General features: G+C 39.4%; 1 protein-coding gene across 3 annotated transcripts in view; it reads left to right on the top strand.

The window, feature by feature from the left end:
* The window catches only part of ap3d1 (adaptor related protein complex 3 subunit delta 1), an 85216-nt gene that overhangs the window by 11419 nt on the left and 53362 nt on the right, over positions 1-20435 (top strand). For all 3 annotated transcript variants that reach the window (XM_070859764.1, XM_070859766.1, XM_070859763.1), the window contains exons 2-8: positions 12756-12851; positions 13640-13720; positions 16073-16153; positions 16284-16391; positions 16482-16611; positions 17302-17441; positions 18855-18928. In XM_070859764.1, the coding sequence (XP_070715865.1) occupies positions 12756-12851; positions 13640-13720; positions 16073-16153; positions 16284-16391; positions 16482-16611; positions 17302-17441; positions 18855-18928 (710 nt within the window). The remainder of the gene's footprint in view (positions 1-12755; positions 12852-13639; positions 13721-16072; positions 16154-16283; positions 16392-16481; positions 16612-17301; positions 17442-18854; positions 18929-20435) is intronic.

Here is a 20435-nt window from a genome sequence, read left to right as displayed (position 1 = left end):
TCCTAAAGCTACAAAAAGATAAGTGGCAGAATAATATGTCTGTGGAAAAAACCTTGTGACATCATCTGAGGAAATTGGATTACTGCCTGTTATCACAGTTTATTTTTTCGTTGTACCCTGTATTGAGCAAGGCAATAATAGGCCAAATCCTTCAATTGGTCGGGTCGCATTGAATTTCCTGGTACACTCTTGTTCCTTTTGGGGCAATGGGCTATTGAATTCATGTTAAATGTTGATGTTCGGAGGAACAAAATTATTTTCTCTTGCCTTTTTCTTGTGATCTTGAACAAATTCCATTTCCTAGTTATTTGAGTGGGTAGGTACCATAATTGCAGGTCTTTGAAACACTATTGTGTCCCTGTTGGAGGTACATATGAGGGCAGTTCCTTGTCTCTACTCATTGACTCCCTGGTGCCATGACAGCAATCAGAATTATAGCATTGGGGAATGGTTAGGGTGAAGCTACATACACTGTGGAATATTATGGTTCATCTATATATTCCAAGAGTCATTCAAATCGTACAGAATTCACACAAACGGAACTTTCAAAGAAAAATTGTTGAAACCCCCAGCAAAACTGTAATCAACATTGGTTAGTTGGTTCTTGACAGGGCTGTGCGATGGAGCTTTTTTGCCTGGAGGAGAAGAAAGGGACAGAAGATAAAGACAACATTATCAAAGTACCCAGTTAAGCAACATTGAGTAATTTTACTGGAGACAATTTTAAAAAGTACCCCAAATTCCAAAATATGATCCCTACTTTTGCATTAAGTGTGAAGGGGATTTGAGTGTGGCTTGAAGTTTTGTTGAAGGAAAAATGTGAATTTATATCATAACCTTCAGTGTTGTCTTGGAGGGCTGGATATCAAATGCTGTTCTCAAACTTGCAACATAAAATTACTTTTAAATTGTGAAAACCTGTTGAAGTCTTATTGTACCTGTCCAAATTTTTTTTAAAGTTGAAATTGGGAACTGAATCAATTTGTAGCTACCTTTTGCTAATACATTGGCTGGTTTGTCAATGTCCTTGTAGAAATTATTTAAAAAAAATAAATAAATGGGGCCCTGACAAAATAGGGACGTGAATTAAAAAGTTAGTTGTATGGCTCATTCCAAGAAAATAATTATTTTCTGATTAATTTGCATCGTTCAATTTTAATCTGCAAAAAGCAACAAATCCAAGTATAGTATGAAAAGTAGAACGTCAGTTGCCTGACAAAATCCTCATTGCAGAGATTACTTGCTCACATAGCTTATATTATCCACAACAGCTTCTAATGTTCAGTGAAAATAAGCAAATGGCAATATAAAGATTCAATGCAAGGTTTGAGTTCTCTCTTAGATTATATTTAGACCAAAAGACCAATTCTGGAGGACAATCTCGAATGCTGCTTCAAGTTAATGTAATTAGCTTCTGTAATGCTTTTGACTTTGTGTGTGAGAGAGAGATTGATTTAGGCAACGTGCAGTAGCACGGTGATATTGCATCTAGGTGTCCGTAAAACAAATTAATATCATTACGTAATTAGGTTAAAAGAGCAGTTTGGAAGTGGGCCCTTTAATATTTTGTTCAATCGTTGTCATCTTTTTCTTCCTGCAGTGTTCTCATTGAAATTCTGTCATTTAAGTGCTGCTTGTAGTTTCTGGAAGAATGAATGCTGGATTGCTGCTGGTACAGGACATTGCAGTAATCCAATTTGAGTAGTGGGGTTAGATGAAGTGATAAACCACAAGCAGTTTGTATATTCCTCCAGGATATTTGGCTCTTTTACATGATGAATTGTATAAATATTTGCTGTTCTATCGTGGGTCAAGAAATAGTCTCCAATTAACATTATGGTACTGTTAATTTTGAAAATTGGGTAATTTCAATCATCCAAACCAAGTCTCTCAACTGGAGGGACTCCATGTCTGACCACTGAGTAGATGTGCTTCAGTTGGCACCTACCAGTGCTTCCTGAATTCAGTATCCTTTGTCTCTCTTGTCCCCAACTAGGAGTGATAGGAAGACTCTGCTCTGTCACCAAGTCTTAACATCCCAATGTCTAGAGCTATATAAATATACATTACATTCAATGCACATATCTGCAAGTATGAAATTTATAAAATAGCGTGTACTCTTTATTGTGCTATGACATAAGTGTTAACTTGAAATGCTTTTTCCAATTTGAGGTCATCGATATTGCCATTGTTAGAATTGTAATACATGTTCTAGATGTGACTTACCTTCCATTTTAAAAGACATCATGTGCGGTTCACAGTCACTTTGAATTTCACGAGGGTTATAATGCCATGGTTACGCCTCCATGCAACTGCAACCTGAGCACTGTTGTTGGCTTAGTTCGTGCTAATGTTACTGTGGTATTAATTTCCTTTCACAGTGGTTGTGTGTGAGATTTGAAGTACAATTGTAGCTTAATTTTGAAAATTGGCTTCCTATTTGAACATCTACCAACATAAATATTTGAAAGCTCCATAAAAGAGGAGAGAAAAAGAAATGCTTCTTTTGCATAACTGGCTTGAGCTGGAGCCAACATTAATGGGTCATTGATCTTAAAGGATTTTTGCGATGATGCTTGTGTTGTGGTTTGATATAAGATATTCAGGGTTTCAAGCATTATGCACAGACTAAAATCTTAATGTTTGGATATCCCACTGTATATATCTTTTTGGTGGGTGGGGGTGCAGGGGAAACATTTTTAAATTTCTCTTGTAGTTAGAATACTTGGGAGAAGTAATCAGGACCTAAAGTATTTCAAAGGCAGGAGTTTAGATTCTGTGTAATTGGTTTACTTCATTCATCTTCACTGTATTCTACTGAATGGCATCAAACCATATTGAGTCACGTCTCTTCCAAGACAATGGGATATACAGGTTGCTTGTAGATATAAATTCAAGGCTGGTTTAATCCATAGGTTCAAACTAAATTGTTCATAGCCATACATAGGATGGTGAAAATCTAACACGTGCAATGGAAAAGATAAGCCAAATGCTACATTGGACACAGACTGGTGATGTGTGGGTATGTGGTTGAAGTTGTCTACGTACCAAGTTTCTGGTGTCCCAACTTGTAGGAGGATGGGTGTTCTTCGTGCTACTATTGCACGATGGGTGTGCAACTCAAATTGCTTAAATTTAAGGAACTACTGGTGTTTTAGCTTAGGTTAGTGTACTTAAAACTGAGTTCTGTTGAAACTAATGCCACTTAGTCTAGAGTGCTAAAGGAAAGGAGGAGTCATTTGTGGAGCCATTGGCTCATTTATTTAACAGCTCACCGAGGCCCACGTTGGTTCTCATGTATTGGAGGGAGACTTGTGTGGTTCCAATTATTTGGTGGTGGCCGGGAGTGGGAGGGGGTAGTAAATTATAGATGATTTCAGTATGTTTTACAAACTTAGTTCCTGCTTCCCTAACCTGATCTCTTTTGAGGAAGTGATCAGGATGGTGAATGATGGGTACTCATGTTGATGTATATCTTGATTTCCACAAAGTCCCACATAGAAGGCTATTGTAAAAATTTGGCCAATGGGATTATAACACACATGATCTTGAATAAGGAACTAGTTTTAAAAACTCGAGCAGGGTTATTAATGCAAGTAGATCTGAATTGGGGATGTTTGAGTTGCATTCCATATGCTTCTGTATTGGTATCATTGCTGTTTATTAATTACATTAATGTTTGAGATGAGAGCATTAATGGAACCATTCTTAAATTTGCTGATGACACCAACATGTACACTGGGTTTAGTGATTTAAGACCGAACCAGAAGGCTATAGGCCTATTCAACTTGTTTCTTCAACTTGTTTAAAGTGTGGCTGGTGTTTTTGAATGTGGACAAATGCTATTGGGGTTAGGAAACTCACAGAATAATAATACCCAGTTACAATTGCTAACCCTGAGAGGTAATTATTTACTTTAGAGATTGCTTAAAAAGGTATATGACTTAAGATTTTTGAAATGAAAGGATTGGATTCATTCTGATTGGATGTGTTATTTGAGACTGATGGGGATTGTAGGATTGGGGGAGCATGCATATAAAATATGTATGTAAAGATTTAAGTTCAGTGCAATAAGTATTCACTGCCACCAACCACCACAACACACACGCACCACACCACCACCACACCACACCTTGCAGGACTTAATAGTGAGAACTTTCTTTCCCCTCACCCCCCCCAACATGTAGGCTTGTACAACAGTCACTGTTAGTCAACAATCACTACTAACTGCAAGGCAATATACCCTCGCCCCACTGCTTAAAAACACCCAGAATAAACATGAATGAAACATCTGTTGGATGTATGCTGGTTGGAAAGTGTAACACGTGGACTCCACCTTGAACCTGCTCAATGAGGCCGTCTGGAACCAGGTCCTCTAAGTTAATCTGACCCAGGGATCTCCTGGACAAACCTCCAGGAAATCAGTGGAGCCACAAAGTAACCAAGTTGTTATTATTTGGAGTATCCAATAATGGTAGTCAAAGACCAAGGCTGTCCAACATTTAGCCTTAACCACATGTGCAAAGTTTAGTTTTGGGGGGAGGTATAGTCTTTAGTACAAAATGCAGCTGGCAGGAATTTAATTTGCTGCACCAAAATCTGAGATTTGACGTCTGCAGTCCAATCAATGCTTGAAATATCCATATTAAAGTACCTTAAAGCAAAAGAGAATGTAGAATGAAAAGGTATTTAATGTACATTAACAGATTCCCATTAATGTTGGTGACTGAGTTGCAGCAGTGGGTGCTGGGTGTAGAAAGAGTGAGGCATGCGTACCTTCCACGGAGAAGTTTTGAAAAGAAGCTTGTAAGAGGTCGCCCCAGGGATAATGAACGAACTATGTTTTTTTTGATTGGTTCCAGAATAATAAATAGTATTTTCTATACAAACTATATTAAATTAATTTGTTCCCCCTCAATAAAACACCTATATCAGTAAATCTTTCCATTTAAAAATGTGAAGGAGTAGCTATTCATTACTTGCCTATCTGTTTAGAGTGTGGGTTTTTAAATACACAACACCAAGGAGCATATAAATCTTGGGACAAGATTATAATTTGTCTTTTACTCTGTCAACAATCCTTGCAACAACATTGAATGCTATCAAAACTTTCTATTTAAATGTAGTTTAATCAGGACTTCTACTCCGAACTTCTTTCAAATTTGAACAATGACACAATCCTTCCAAAAAGTTGCCACTTGTTTATATGAATTTGTCTTATCGCCCATCATTTATCCATTGGGCATTCTTTTTCTTTCAACCTATAGAATTCCTGTTGCTGACAGCAACTTAATTGAAATAATGCACCCAAATTTCCTGCAATAGACATTCCCTTATTAATCTAAAAACATGTTATATGTTGAACAAGAGTTTTTTTTTGGAATTCTAACTCTCTCTGCCTGGCAGAAACTGGCATTAAAATTATAATGTTTAGGGCTCTCTACCAGCCCTGGGGCTATGTTAAAGTTCATGCGCCTGGGGCTTCCATCTAACTCTTGCAGGAGCTTCATGAATTTATTCTAACCTGGGCCTTATCCTATTATATAGATGGGACCCCAGAGCTGTTTTTACAAACTGCTGGGTGGAGTCCCCACTTTGCTCAGTAAAACCTAATGGATCAGAAGAGGCCCTCCAAATACATCTTTTAAATAACAACTTGTATTTGTGGGGCCAGGAGGAGCAGGTGCCCCATCCTTCTGTCTTCCTAAAGTCCTCCCCCACCACCAATGACTTGCTGCTGGCTCAGTGCCCGATTTATTGTTGACCTGAACCCAGTGCACTGACTCTGGATGCCCGCTTGCAGAGCTCCTAGTTAAATAAGACCCGGCCATTAAAATGGTTTCTCGCTGCACCCGTTGTTGAAATGTTATTTTAGTTTGCAGCATCCTGTCAAAATTGAATCTTTTCAGGCTGCCAAATCAAATTGATCTTCATGGTGACGATTGCAAATTTTGGGTCTGCACTAGATGGTGTCTGGGTTCAATGTCACTGGTCACTCCTGGAAGTGGACTTCGAATCCCCTTTGAACTAGTCTTTATTGCCCGATATCTAGCTAAACAATTGCATGATCTTGGGCTGTAAGAATAAGGCCCCTCTTTGCGTGTAGTGGATACTGAGATCTCACAAGTGGGTTACTTGTCTCAAGTGGAATGATGAGCACTCCGGTGAGATGAGGCCCAATTGTGAACTAACAGATTTCTTTTACATAGTCTATAAATGAGCAGGATAGTTTTCAGTGAATTTCAATCAATTCCAATTGTTCATGACTGGGAAAATAATAAAAATACAGGACTGAGCCTCTTAATATTTACTTAACTTGCTTTACATAGAAACATAGAAAATAGGTGCAGGAGTAGGCCATTCAGCCCTTCGAGCCTGCACCGCCATTCAATAAGATCATGGCTGATCATTCCTTCAGTACCCCTTTCCTGCTTTCTCTCCATACCCCTTGATCCCCTTAACCGTAAGGGCCATATCTAACTCCCTCTTGAATATATCCAATGAACTGGCATCAAAAACTCTCTGCGGCAGGGAATTCCACAGGTCAACAACTCTGAGTGAAGACGTTTTTCCTCATCTCATAGAAACATAGAAAATAGGTGCAGGAGCAGGCCATTCAGCCCTTCTAGCCTGCACCGCCATTCAATGAGTTCATGGCTGAACATGAAACTTCAGTACCCACTTCCTGCTTTCACGCCATACCCTTTGATCCCCCGAGTAGTAAGGACTTCATCTAACTCCCTTTTGAATATATTTAGTGAATTGGCCTCAACTACTTTCTGTGGTAGAGAATTCCACAGGTTCACCACTCTCTGGGTGAAGAAGTTTCTCCTTATCTCAGTCCTAAATAGCCTACCCCTTATCCTAAGACAATGTCTCCTGGTTTTGGACTTCCCCAACATCGAGAACATTCTTCTCGCATCTAACCTGTCCAGTCCAGTCAGAATCTTATATGTTTCTACGCGATCCCCTCTCCTCCTTCTAAACGCCAGTGAATAAAGGCCCAGTTGATCCAGTCTCTCATCATATGACAGCCCAGCCATCCCTGGAATCAGTCTGGTGAACCTTCGCTGCACTCCCTCAATAGCAAGAATGTCCTTCCTCAGATTAGGAGACCAAAATTGAACACAATATTCCAGGTGCGGCCTCACTAAGGCCCTGTACAACTGCAGCAAGACCTCCCTGCTCCTATATTCAAATCCCCTAGCTATGAAGGCCAACATACCATTTTCCTTCTTTACCACCAGCGTGCCCACTTTCAGTGACTGATGAACCATGACACCCAGGTCTCGTTGCACCTCCACTTTTTCTAGTCTGTCGCCTTTCAGTTAATATTCTGCCTTCATGTTTTTGCCCCCAAAATGGATAACCTCACATTTATCCACATTATACTGCATCTGCCATGTATTTGCCCACTCACCTAATCTGTCCAAGTCACCCCGCAGCCTCTTAGCGTCCTCCTCACAGCTCACACTGCCATCCAGTTTAGTGTCATCCGCAAACTTGGAGATATTACACCCTATTCCTTCATCCAAATCGTTAATGTATATTGTAAAGAGCTGGGGTCCCAGCACTGAGCCCTGCGGCACCCCACTAGTAACTGCCATTCTGAAAAGGACCCGTTTATCCCGACTCTCTGCTTCCTGTCTGCCAACCAGTTCTCTATCCACGTCAGTACATTACCCCCAATACCATGCGCTTTGATTTTGTACACCAACCTCTTGTGCGGGACCGTGTCAAAAGCCTTTTGAAAGTCCAAATACACCACATCCACTGGTTCTCCCTTGTCCACTCTACTAATTACATCCTCAAAAAATTCCAGAAGATTCGTCACTGCTGTCCAAATGGGCTGCTATTTCATCCTTAATGATTGATTCCAATATTTTCCCCACTACTAATGTCAGGCTAACCGGTCTATAATTACCCGCTTTCTCTCTCCCTCCTTTTTTAAAAAGTGGCGTTACATTAGCTACCCTCCAGTCCATAGGAACTGATCCAGAGTCGATAGATTGTTGGAAAATGATCACCAATGCATCCACTATTTCTAGGGCCACTCCCTTAAGTACTCTGGGATGCAAACTATCAGGACCCACGGATTTATCGGCCTTTAATCCCATCAATTTCCCTAACACAATTTCCCGCCTATTAAGGATATCTTTCAGTTCCTCATTCTCACTGGACCCACTGTCCCCTAGTACATTCGGAAGGTTATTTGTCTCTTCCTTTGTGAAGACAGAACCGAAGTATTGGTTCAATTGGTCTGCCATTTCTTGGTTCCCCATTATAAATTCACCTGAATCAGACTGCAAGGGACCTACGTTTGTCTTTACTAATCTTTTTCTCTTCACATATTTATAGAAGCTTTTGCAGTCAGTTTTTATATTCCCTGCAAGCTTCCTCTCGTACTCTATTTTCCCCTTCTTAATTAAACCCTTAGTCCTCCTCTGTTGAATTCTAAATTTCTCCCAGTCCTCAGGTTTGTTGCTTTTTCTAGCCAATTTATATGCCTCTTCCTTGGCTTTAACACTATCCTTAATTTCTCTTGTTAGCCATGGTTGAGCCACCTTCCCAGTTTTATTTTTACTCCAGACAGGGATGTACATTTGCTGAAGTTCATCCATATGATCTTTAAATGTTTACCATTGCTTATCCACTGTCAACCCTTTAAGCATCCTCTGCCAGTCTATTCTAGCCAATTCACACCTCATACCGTCGAAGTTACCTTTCCTTAAGTTCAGGACCCTAGTTTCCGAATTAACTTTGTCACTCTCCATCTTAATAAGGAATTCTACCATATTATGGTCACTTTTCTCCAAAGGGCCTCGCACAATAAGATTGCTAATTAATCCCTTCTCATTACACATCACCCAATCTAGGATGGCCAGCTCCCTTGTTGGTTCCTCGACATATTGGTCTAGAAAACCATCCCTAATACACTCCAGGAAATCCTCCTCCACCGCATTGCTACCAGTTAGGTTAGTCCAATCAGTGTGTAGATTAAAGTCGCCCATGATAACTGCTGTACCTTTATTGCACACATCCCTTATTTCTTCTTTGATGCTGTCCCCAACCTCACTACTACTATTTGGTGGTCTATACACAACTCCCACTAGCGTTTTCTGCCCTTTGGAATTCCGCAGCTCCACCCATACCGATTCCACATCATCCAGGCCTATGTCCTTCCTTACAATTGCATTGATTTCATCTTTAACCAGCAATGCTACCCTGCCTCCTTTTCCTTTCTGTCTATCCTTCCTAAATGCTGAATACCCCTGGATGTTGAGATCCCAGCCTTGGTCACCTTGGAGCCATGTCTCCGTGATGCCAATCACATCGTATCCGTTAACTGCTATCTGCGCAGTTAATTCATCCACCTTATTCTGAATACTCCTCACATTGAGGCACAGAGCCTTCAGGCTTGTCTTTTTAACACACTTTTCCCCTTTTGCTGTAATGTGGCCCTTTTTGCTTTTTGCCTTGGGTTTCTCTGCCCTCCACTTTTCCTATTCTCCTTTCTATCTTTTGCTTCTGCCCCCCTTCTATTTCCCTCTGTCTCCCTGCATAGGTTCCCTACAAGTTAACAATCTCTGAATTGATCGGCACTATCTTAGGAAGGAAGACCTCCACGTCTCAGTTGCTGTCCCAGTCTCAAATTGATCTGATTATGAGAATACACAATTCTGAGATGGCTAGGTATATTCTGTCTAATTTGTCCTAAACATCCCAGATAGCTTGTCTCTCTGGGAATTAGCTGCTTATTAAATGAATCTAACTTCGTAACTGGAACATATAAATGAAACCAAAGGCTAAACTGGCAAGAAATTTCCATGTTACAGTGCCTCTAAATTATCATGATAGATGGCCAACTATCCCCAAAATGTTTAGAGCTCTTTGAGGCAGTTCTGGTGAATGAACCAATGTACACATCTCTATACCTGAACAAATTATATAAATCTGACAGTTGAACAAGTTATTAAATGGGTGTGACAACAGATGATTTAATTACTGAATTCAACACCATACCAGCCTCCACATCCAAGACTGAAAATGTAATACGTCACAGTAATTCTCAACATGAGGATTGGCTCACTATGATTTAGTTTTAGTCTATTCTTTGACTTGTTGCCTGTAATCTGATAAAATGGAATTTCAATGCCATATTGTGCATTTAGTTTAATTTCCTTGCGCTTTACAGCTGTTATTACTCATAAATTAAGATTAATGTACCATTTATACTGCGGTTAGTGCCACTGTGCGGAGATTTGGGCTTTGCATGGGTACTAAACTTGTAAATCGGGTCTTGGGGTCCAAACTGACTGCCAAATGGACACGCCAATGTTGATTTGGGCCCTGACTCTGGATGCAGGCAGCATTTTTGCTACAACTGCAGGGTCAGTACAAAGCACAACTGTAAATGCACTTCAAGTGAGATTGATAATTAAAAATTGTGATGTGGACTCATTAACCCACACATTTAGACTCCAGTTACTTGTGGAACTGTTTAATATTTTAATGTGAAATCAAAATAGGTTAAACTTGCAAACTAAAATCACATGTTTCATTCCAAATGAGTAAGGATTGCCTGTACAACAAAATTATTTTTTTATTCTTTATACCATGTTAAAATTCTTCCAAACCTTTCAATTTAATGGTATTTTGTAAGAATTTTCACATGTAGCAAAAATAAGGAAAAAAACTAGTCAATTACAAGGATTCACTGTAATGCTCTCAGCATAAAACGCAGTAAACTTCTTTAATTTGTCATGAGTAAATTCCCTTATTTTATCACCTATACTTTCAAGAAACAAGTACATATTGCTATATAAAATGAAAGTTGTTCATTTTTATGCTCTTCCAAACAACATAGCTAGGTCTGAGAAATAAAATCTATTTGTAGCTGTAATTCCTATTGAGTTAATTTTTCTATCTATAAATAAGGCGTGTTGAGGAAGGGGACTCCACAGTAGCTCTAATGTGCAATCTCCGAATATTGAAATAATTTTCAACCTGCTGCACATGATATTCTTGGTATAAAGCCATTACTGGAAATGATTCATCATTTCCACTGCTGTGGATGTTATTTTTTAACATGGTGAGTCATCTTTTGAGAGAGAGGCAATTTAGAAGTGGCATGCAGCAGTCATAGTCACAACCTGACGAGTTCCAGGTTTTCACCATATATAAAGGATCATCACAGCTAACAGTGGATTGAGGAGGCTGTCACACAGGTGGCAAAATATAAATTGGGGAGATGGAGGGTCTTATTTTGCTCCCTTCCCAACTGTGTATCCTGTAAATTCAATGTGACAGTGAAGATTCTAAAATGGGCGAAATCCTCTAATAGAGAGAATTGTCCCCCACAGAGAGCTTCATTTCATACATAGGAATTTTCCCAAGTTTTAATTATAAAAGCAATTCCAAATGCGGACATTGTTAATCAATGTCAATCCTTTACATTCACTTCAAATGGTGTTTTTTCTATTTTTAGATTTTTTTTCTTGTCTCCCAGCTGCTCCTCCTGGACATAATCCACTCTGCATTTATCCCCTGGATGGATGACATCTGACTGACTAATTTGAGCATAAGGCAGAAGCCAACAATGCCCACCTCTCTCTTTCCGCTGCCCCATCAACTGCTAAATCTTACCAATGCAGATCCTGTCGCCTTATCTTCTGCTTTTCTGAAATGTTGGGAGTTTTGCTTTGCATCATTACTGTAATTGCAGCATAAATGCACCCTGAGTCCAGAGCTTAGGGCTTGAATGTGACGTTAATGAAGCAGAGACGCACCTTGGAGGAGAGAGTATTTGCTCTGGGGTCAATTTGGGGATTTGATTTACATTGAGCAGATTTATCATTGGTGCAATGCTGAGACTAACACTCAATTTGTAGTGCAAGTGCATCAAAAGAGGAATAATTACAAATGTGAACTTGCATCCCACTCCACTACAAACATTGATAGACTGGGATGCTTTTTTCAGAATATGCCCTTTTTGTGAACCAAGTAAGTTCTAATTAAAATTTGGATTATATTACACTTGTGAATAGAATGTACAGTAGATGTGGTATTTTACCCTTTACATGACAAATATAATTGGGAGAATGTTTCATCATCATAGGCAGGCCCTCTGAATCGAGGAAGACTTGCTTCCACTCTTGGAATGAGTCCGTAGGTGGCTGAACAGTCCAATACGAGAGCCACAGGTGGGACAGACAGTCGTTGAGGGTAAGGGAGGGTGGGACAGGTTTGTCCCACGTTCTTTCCGCTGCCTGTTATATCAACTGTGGAACTGGCTAGCTGCCTGTCGTGTCTGGTGTTGGGTCTGGCACGTGAGCTGCAGAACTCCAGTAAACATGGAGTGAAAATGTTTAACTGTTGCGTCTTGGAATAAAACAAATTTCACTTGCGGATGGCCTTACGGTTACACATTACAACGGTACCTTCAGTAGCCACCACAGAATATCAGTTGTTTCATCATGCTCTCCCTCATAATTCAAATTTTCCTGTTTGGACCACTGTCCTTTTTCAGGCGAGCACTTCGGCTGGATCGTCATGCACTTTGCACAAGCAGTGGTGCGGATGGTTTTGTCACACACTGTTCGCTGATGCAAATGTGTCATTTTATAATCTGCGTGAACTTAAAATAAAATAATCACAATTGGTGCCGCTTCCTGTTTTATTTTTCAAAAGACTCTCGTGTTAGAGTTTTATTTAACCGCTCAGTATGGTTGCTGATATTTCTTCATTGTTTTCAGGCCAAATATATTTCCCAGTGTATTGATGAAATCAAACAAGAGCTCAAGCAGGATAATATTGCAGTCAAGGCCAATGCAGTCATCAAGCTTGCATATGTAAGTACAATATCTCATACATTTGAGAAATGTCCTACTTCAATAAAATTAAATAAATTGTACTGAGAGCTTGGCAATATGTATTTGTTTAGTTAATGTCAATGCAACTGGAATAAATCATGTCCTTTGGTAAAGTGTTGCACTTGTGTGCACCATCTAGGATTATCATCATTGCTGTTTTGTTTTGTACGTCCTCCAATCCCTGTAACCTCCTTGAGGTGCAATTAACCGAGTCAATTATCTGAAATTGTTCTCATCACTGCCCCTCCCGCCCCCCCCAACCACCACCTGCTAAATATTACCAAAGCAGATCCTGTCGTCTTATCTTCTACTTTCGTGAAAACCCCTTGGGAGTTTTGCTTGGTACCATTTGTTGTAATTGCACCCGGCGTCTAGAACTAGGGCTTGAATGGAACATCAATGAAGCAGAGAGACATACCCTGGAGGAGGGCGTTTTTACTCCGGAGTCAATTTGGGGCTTGGTTTACACTGAGCAAGTTTACCATTGGTGCAAAGCTGAGACTGACACTAAACTTGTAGTGTAAGTGCGTCATTGTGAGAGCAGGATTCTGGAGAGGAGCCTTTTGACAGGGTATTGCTTAGCGAAGTTTTTCTTTTTCCAAAAAAAAAATGCTGCAGGAAATGTAAGGGAATTGAAATATATTGAAAATATCCCCTTGTTTCCTTCTTGCAGGTTTTCATATTGTGAATATCTTTTTTAAAAAAAAACATAATTATAGTAAAGTTCTGTTACTACTATTAAAATGTTTTTTTTCCCCCTGCAACAGCTGCAAATGCTGGGTTATGACATCAGCTGGGCTGCATTCAACATTATAGAAGTAATGAGTTCATCAAAGTTTACATTCAAGGTAGAGGTGCCTTTTTTTCTATTATCTATACAGTGGTTTGGTAGATGAAAGTACTACATATGTAGTACATTATGTTGATATAAATTGCAGTTCTCTTGCCAATTCGACAGCGGGGAACTGCCAAAACATTGTATTAGCATGCTTTTTTTATGCAGGGAATTTGGCTTGAGATTTACAAATACCTGTACTGGCAAACGGTGAATTTTATGTACTCCGGCATATGAATTGTAACTTTGTCTTTCCCCCTCATTCATGCTCACTTATTTATTCACTACATGCCTCCTCATCCAAATGGGAAAAAAATCTTTAGGAGAGTAGTTCAAAAAGAACATTGCCAGTCCCATATTGCTGAAATCCCAGTCTTTTTATTTTCCCCCATCTGTTGGCAGTAGTAGTGCAGCTGTTGCTTTTCCATTTGGAAGAGTCTTCCAGGTTGTTTATAGAGAGAGAGAGAGAATTTGTAGAATCATTTCTGGCAATAAACCGCCACAATAATGGTCCATTCCTGGTCATCAGCTGTACCTTTCTTCCCCCATCCTCCCTTGCCCTGGACACTCGCTAGAATGTAAAAATCAGTTTAAATACTGTACATGGCAGCAGTGCTCCCTCATCCCGTGCCATGAAATTCCAGGGCTCGCTCCCTCCCCTGTGTCATCAAGCTCTCTGCTGCTTCCATTTTCTGAGTTGCTCTTTGGTACCTAATCCGAATGTTCCAGTAGCTCTTGCCCCTCCTTCACTCGCCTGTGCTTCTAGATCCTAACAACTTTGCACATGCCTTACCTCCTGCAAAATAATAATGATTGAAGCACAGGACATGTTAAATTTTGAGTAGTTTAGCTAGGTAGTTGAAGGAAAGAGGAATGAACGAATATGGGAGTAGAGCAGGCACGTAGGATTAGGACTACGGCTTGTGTGGAAGATAAACACTGAGTTGAACTGAACAGCCTGTTGCTGTGTTAAAATTTCTGTCTAATAGCCCTGTACATTGTGTGTTAAATCTGATTTACTGTTCTCTTTCTCTTTCCCCCCCCCCCCCCCCCCCCCCCGCCAGCCTCCCAATGTAAATGAAAAGTTACTTAGATACGTATTTTAAGCCAGCATTCACTTTCTTCCTAAATTTATAGAATATGCAAACCTAGAATTGAATCTTAACGTTTGCAGTCATTTGTTTTCAGTTTTTATATTAAACTTAAAATATTTGCTCCTAGTTCTAGATTTCCCCCATGAGGGGGAACATCCACTTGGCACCTAGCCTGTCAAGCCCCCTCAGAATCTTCTATGTTTCAATAAGATCACCTCTCATTCTTCCAAACTCCAAGAAGTATAGTCCCAACCTGCTCGACCTTTCCTCATAAGACAGCCCCTTCATCCCAGGAATTAACCTAGTGAACCTTCTCTGAACAGCCTCCAATGCAAGTATATCCTTAAATACAGAGACCAAAACTGTACGCAGTACTCTAGGTGTGGTCTCACCAATACCCTGTACAGTTGTAGCAGGACTTCTCTGCTTTTACACTCTATCCCCCTTGCAATAAAGACCAACATTCCATTTGCCTTCCTGATTACTTTCTGTACCTGCATGCTAACTTTTTATGTTTCATGTACGAGGACACCCAGATCCCTCTCTACCACAGCATTCTATAGTCTCTCTCTCTCTCTCTCTCTCTCTCTCTCTCTCTCTCTCTCCATTTATGTACTATTTTGCTTTTCTATTCTTCCTACCAAAGTAGATAACCTCACATTTTCCCACATTCTACTCTCATCTGCCATTTTTTTTTTTGCCCACTCACTTAATCTGTCTATATCCATTTGCAAACTCTGTGTCCTCCTCATAACTTGCTTTCCCACCTATCTTCGTATCGTCAGCAAATCTGGCTACATTACACTCGGTCCCTTCATCCAAGTCATTAATACAGATTGTAAATAGTTGAAGCCCCAGCACTGATCCCTGTGGAACCCCACTAGTTACAGTTTGTCAACCTGAAAATGACCCATTTGTCCCGACACTGTTTTCTGTTCAATTTTTTTTTTAAACTCTAAATTGGAACTATTTTGGTCAACAGGATTAGCATGATTTTAACAAGTTGCAGTCTTAATCTGAGCCTTTATTTAGATCTGTAAGTTGCTTCTCCTCACTGGATATCTAATTATTTCAGCTTGATTTTTCTTGGAAGAAGTTCATGTTCTGTTTGTGTTCTAAATTGATCTAAACAGATAACAGCCATGAGTTAATTGATGATTTGCACATGGGTATCACAAAGAAATGCTGACTTTTACTGATGTGAAATGCACTGAAATCTTTACTGCAGATTGTTTGTGATTCTGTTAATGTGTTTTTTTCCTTTGTTGCAGAGAATAGGGTATTTGGCTGCCTCTCAGTGTTTTTATGAAGGGACTGATGTAATCATGTTGACAACCAATCAGATTCGTAAGGTAAGTTGTTAGTGGGTTTTAAATTAAAAAGATTTGTAAGTTGTGGTGAAAAATCAAAACAAAGTTGTACCTTTTCATTTGATCACACATTGCTCTTAATTCTAATGGAAAGTTTTTACCGTGTACACAGGACCTCAGCAGCCCGAATCAGTATGATACTGGAGTTGCTTTGACTGGTTTGTCCTGTTTTGTTACCCCAGATCTTGCCAGGGATTTGGCAAATGATATCATGACACTGGTGAGTTGTTTTGCGCATCAGAGGAATTCCTTTTTGGATTCCCAATACTTGCATTTGTACACTGACAACGTGCACTACTTTAATCCACAGATGTCTCATACAAAGCCTTACATTAGAAAGAAAGCCGTGCTTATTATGTACAAGGTGTTCCTTAAATACCCAGAGTCTCTGCGACCTGCCTTCCCACGCCTTAAAGAGAAACTGGAGGATCCAGATTCTGGTTAGTTACTGTTTTTAACAGGACATGATATCAAACCGTGTCCATGTAATTGCACAAGTTATTTCAAGATTCTATCGCCCTGTAACAATATTTTACTCGCCAACAGTGTAGATAAAGGAATCCATAGCAATACAACTGTATTTTAGAATTTTCAGTTGCTGGAGTTGTATTTGAAAACACTAGTTTCTGCCGTTATTTAGATAAAATGCTGGAGAAGAAAAGGCTGAATTATGTATTTTAAGGAATGTATTGATTCGACTTCAAATTTAGTCCCAACTTTAGCTTAAATTTAGAACAGTGACACATTCTGATTTATGAATTCAATACTTCATAAAATTGACTTAAAACTACTTAAGATGGATAAAATTTGTACAGCATTTGCATGATCTGCAATACTACCCAAATCTGCAGTGTTTGTAGTATTCCCAAGTATTAATTAACATTGAAGTAATTTTGCATTGGTTTCATATTGCACACTAGTGTATATTGTTTCAAATGTCTCAACAGATACTTTATTGATCTTTTTTAAAAAAAAAGCAAATGCTGCACATAGCCACAAACTCTTAAATTAGTACAGGGCCAAGAACATATTCCAAGGGAAAGGTTAAAGGTGATGTACATCAGAACTGGCCACTATTCAAGTTGTTGCTTGCTACTGAGTGTAGATTGTTATCTCCATCTGTCTTGCAGGTGTTCAGTCTGCTGCCGTGAATGTTATCTGTGAGCTTGCCCGACGCAATCCGAAGAACTATCTTTCCCTCGCTCCATTGTTTTTCAAGCTAATGACATCATCAACTAATAACTGGGTCCTCATTAAAATAATTAAACTAGTAAGTTTCTTAACTGTTCTTCACAAAAACTTTTAGGAAATGGATTAAGGAAAATAGACATCAGTTCCAGCCCTGTTTTATTTTTGGAGAGATTCTCCCATTGATTGTGATGGAATATTTGTTTCTTGGGATGCTGTGTGGTCATTTGACAGTTATTATTTAGGTGGTTAACTGGTGGATCTGATGCACAATTGTTTCTAAACCATAGATTGGGACTCGACTACATTTGGCTTGTGACTGCATCAGTAATTACAAGTTGTTGTAATGTACTAGTTCTACAATTGTTGACACAGTAAAATGTAATGTATTAACTTGTAGTTATTGTATATACAGTAATTTTTGTGCATTCTTGCAAAATTAACTATAGCAGAATTTATTTCATCCTCGTGAACTATGGTGGTACTTGAGTAGGTTTTTCAATGGTAATTCAAATTGTTTCTGCTCGCTGCGTTTTACAACATTGAACTTTTTTTCCTGTTAACTTGATGCTGAACTCGTTAGAAAACTTAAAAGGTGTTGGAATTTAGTTAAATGCAAGATCTAATCAATCTAGATAACATGGGAGTTTGAGATTTGTTTCAGATCATGGCAGAGTATGTAGAGGACATGTGTCTGTCTATATTATCGGGCATAGATTATGTAAGGTTTCAGATAGGTCATTGTTATTTTTTGTTCATTAAAAGCGGATGAGATTGAGATGATACAGTTGTAATTTTGAATGTGGGAGTTTTAGCATTTGTCTCACCTTGGGATTCACTGAAGCAGGGTTTTCACTTGAATAATTAGAATTATTGCCTGCAAAAAGGTGCGACTTATCGCTCAATCCTGACCAACTAAAGAATGGGGAACGTCAGCATTCTGCAGAAAATATTTTCCTGTGCAGCTTTCAGAATTTGGCATGAACAATTCAAAAATGTGAAGTTGGGGACACACACCACAGATCCAAATGGGTTTTTGGGTTGAAACCCTGGCTGGTGTCTTGGTTACATGGTAAGTCAAATAGTTTGTTATGGGTGATGTGAAAGGAGGGTCAGGAGCAACCAACTTTGATGCAAAGGATCTACAGGTCAAATTGGAGTGCTGTGGCAAAACAGCTCTTTATGCAATTCATGGAAAGTATCTTGTGGAAAAAATTGAATACAATACCAGTCTTCAACAAGAGGATTCCTGTTGGCTTAAAATGGTTTTGATCCAGTAATTTATAGACTTTCAGCTCTTTTTGGTTGGTTATATTGGTGACCTTGTTTTATTGTGGAAATGGAACCAACTGGACCGTGTAGAGCCTTTGATGCTGAACTAAAGATTTTGTCAGAATTTCAAATTGTCTGATTTTAAGTCACATTTTGAATGCTGATTTATACGTACAGCTGTAGTAAGCTTGTCCTATTGTGCTAACAACTACTTTTCTGTTAGTTTGGAGCCCTTACCCCGCTTGAGCCACGGCTGGGGAAAAAATTGATCGAACCACTGACAAATTTAATACACAGGTTAGTAGTTGCATGTCACTTTCATTGCTGTTATTTGTCCACCTAAGTATGCGCAGATGAGTCGCATGCTTCTTTTAAGTCTCATGATGTGCAGAAGACTAAAGTGGCATTGTTCAGTGTGCTTCCCAAGCTTGCTCCGTATCAATAATTATCTTGAAATCAGCAAGATGAGTCTTGCAGTTACATATCTATTTCCAAAATCTCCAGTATAATCTCAACATCAAATTTCTGTTTGTAGTTTGACTGCGGAATTCTAAAATGATATTGTATTGCAATCAAATCTCTGAAGATTTACTGAAGGAATTCTTTGCAGAAATAGTGCAGCCTGAATTTGACAAGATTCATTAAATGCCATGCCTATTGTTCAAAATTAGATTTTGTCATGTGATTTTGGAAACCCACCAGAATAAAATTAGTTGCACTGTACAGACACAGATTCATTTGAAGATAAGATTTGCAAGAAGCATCCTAAATATTTTGACATTCACCATAATCTGATTTCAACAATCTTTATTTTTCAGCTCCAGCCTGAATACCATAAAGCTTTGTAACTCATTATTTCGAAGCATTTTGTAATTTGAGATGTTTGTCATAAAGCAGTAACATGACTATAAGCTTGTTGTAAATTTATTTCATAGAATTTCACTTTCACCTTATTCAGCTAACTTTAGTCACCCTCCTCTCCCCACCCTAGCAGAAAATGCTGAAGGTTTCTTGACAAGAATTATTCTCATTATGCTAGAAGCAAATTTAAATTACTGGTCACTTGACTTTTTGAAGTGAATCTAATTTTTGTTTTTACTGTGAAGAGTGGAGATAGATTATAAGGCTTCTTATCGTACAGTTTAGTTATTGCTGCTTTCATTGTTGCCACGTTTGGGAATTGCTGCAAAACTTTGCCAACTCGGGGCTGGGAAGGCGTTTTATTAATCAGTAACCTGGCTATTTACAATCACTGTTAATGTAAGGAGGTGAGCTTGCCCTCCTTTTCAAAGCTGGAACCTGTGGTTTTCCTGCAACAATAGGTTTCTAAATTTACTTCAGCTTGTATTGTGGCCGGAGGATGGAGGGCGGGGTGGGGCAGACGGGGGCCAGGAAAGGGACGGAAATACATATTATAAACATAACGTTCAGTGGCCTGTCCAGTTACAAAATGTGGGTATGTAAATTCTCCTAATATCCACCCATTGTGTGCAATGTCATTCAATTGCTTCAATTGTAAGCAGCACTTGGGTGATGGTGCAATGCTGAGCTGAGGAGAGAACCATGCCAGCAAGAAAATGGAGGGGTGTCACATCCGGGCCTGTCTGAAACTGCGGCGGGAGGAGTGAGGAACTGTTGGCAGGAAATTGGAAGGGTGGATGGCAGAAGTGGTAACATGAAATTTGCAGTAGGGCCAACTGTGCCAGCATAACATTGGAGGGGGGGGAATAGTGCCAGCGTCAACTTGCAAGGAAGGGGGAAGAAACATGACGACATCTTCAAGAATAAGAAACCTGCACTATCC

Source organism: Pristiophorus japonicus, chromosome 18 (genome assembly GCF_044704955.1).
Source record: "Pristiophorus japonicus isolate sPriJap1 chromosome 18, sPriJap1.hap1, whole genome shotgun sequence".
In the NCBI taxonomy this organism is placed as follows: domain Eukaryota; kingdom Metazoa; phylum Chordata; class Chondrichthyes; family Pristiophoridae; genus Pristiophorus; species Pristiophorus japonicus.
The sequence above is the reverse complement of the archived record's forward strand: the minus strand, read 5'-3'. Positions and strand labels throughout refer to the sequence as shown.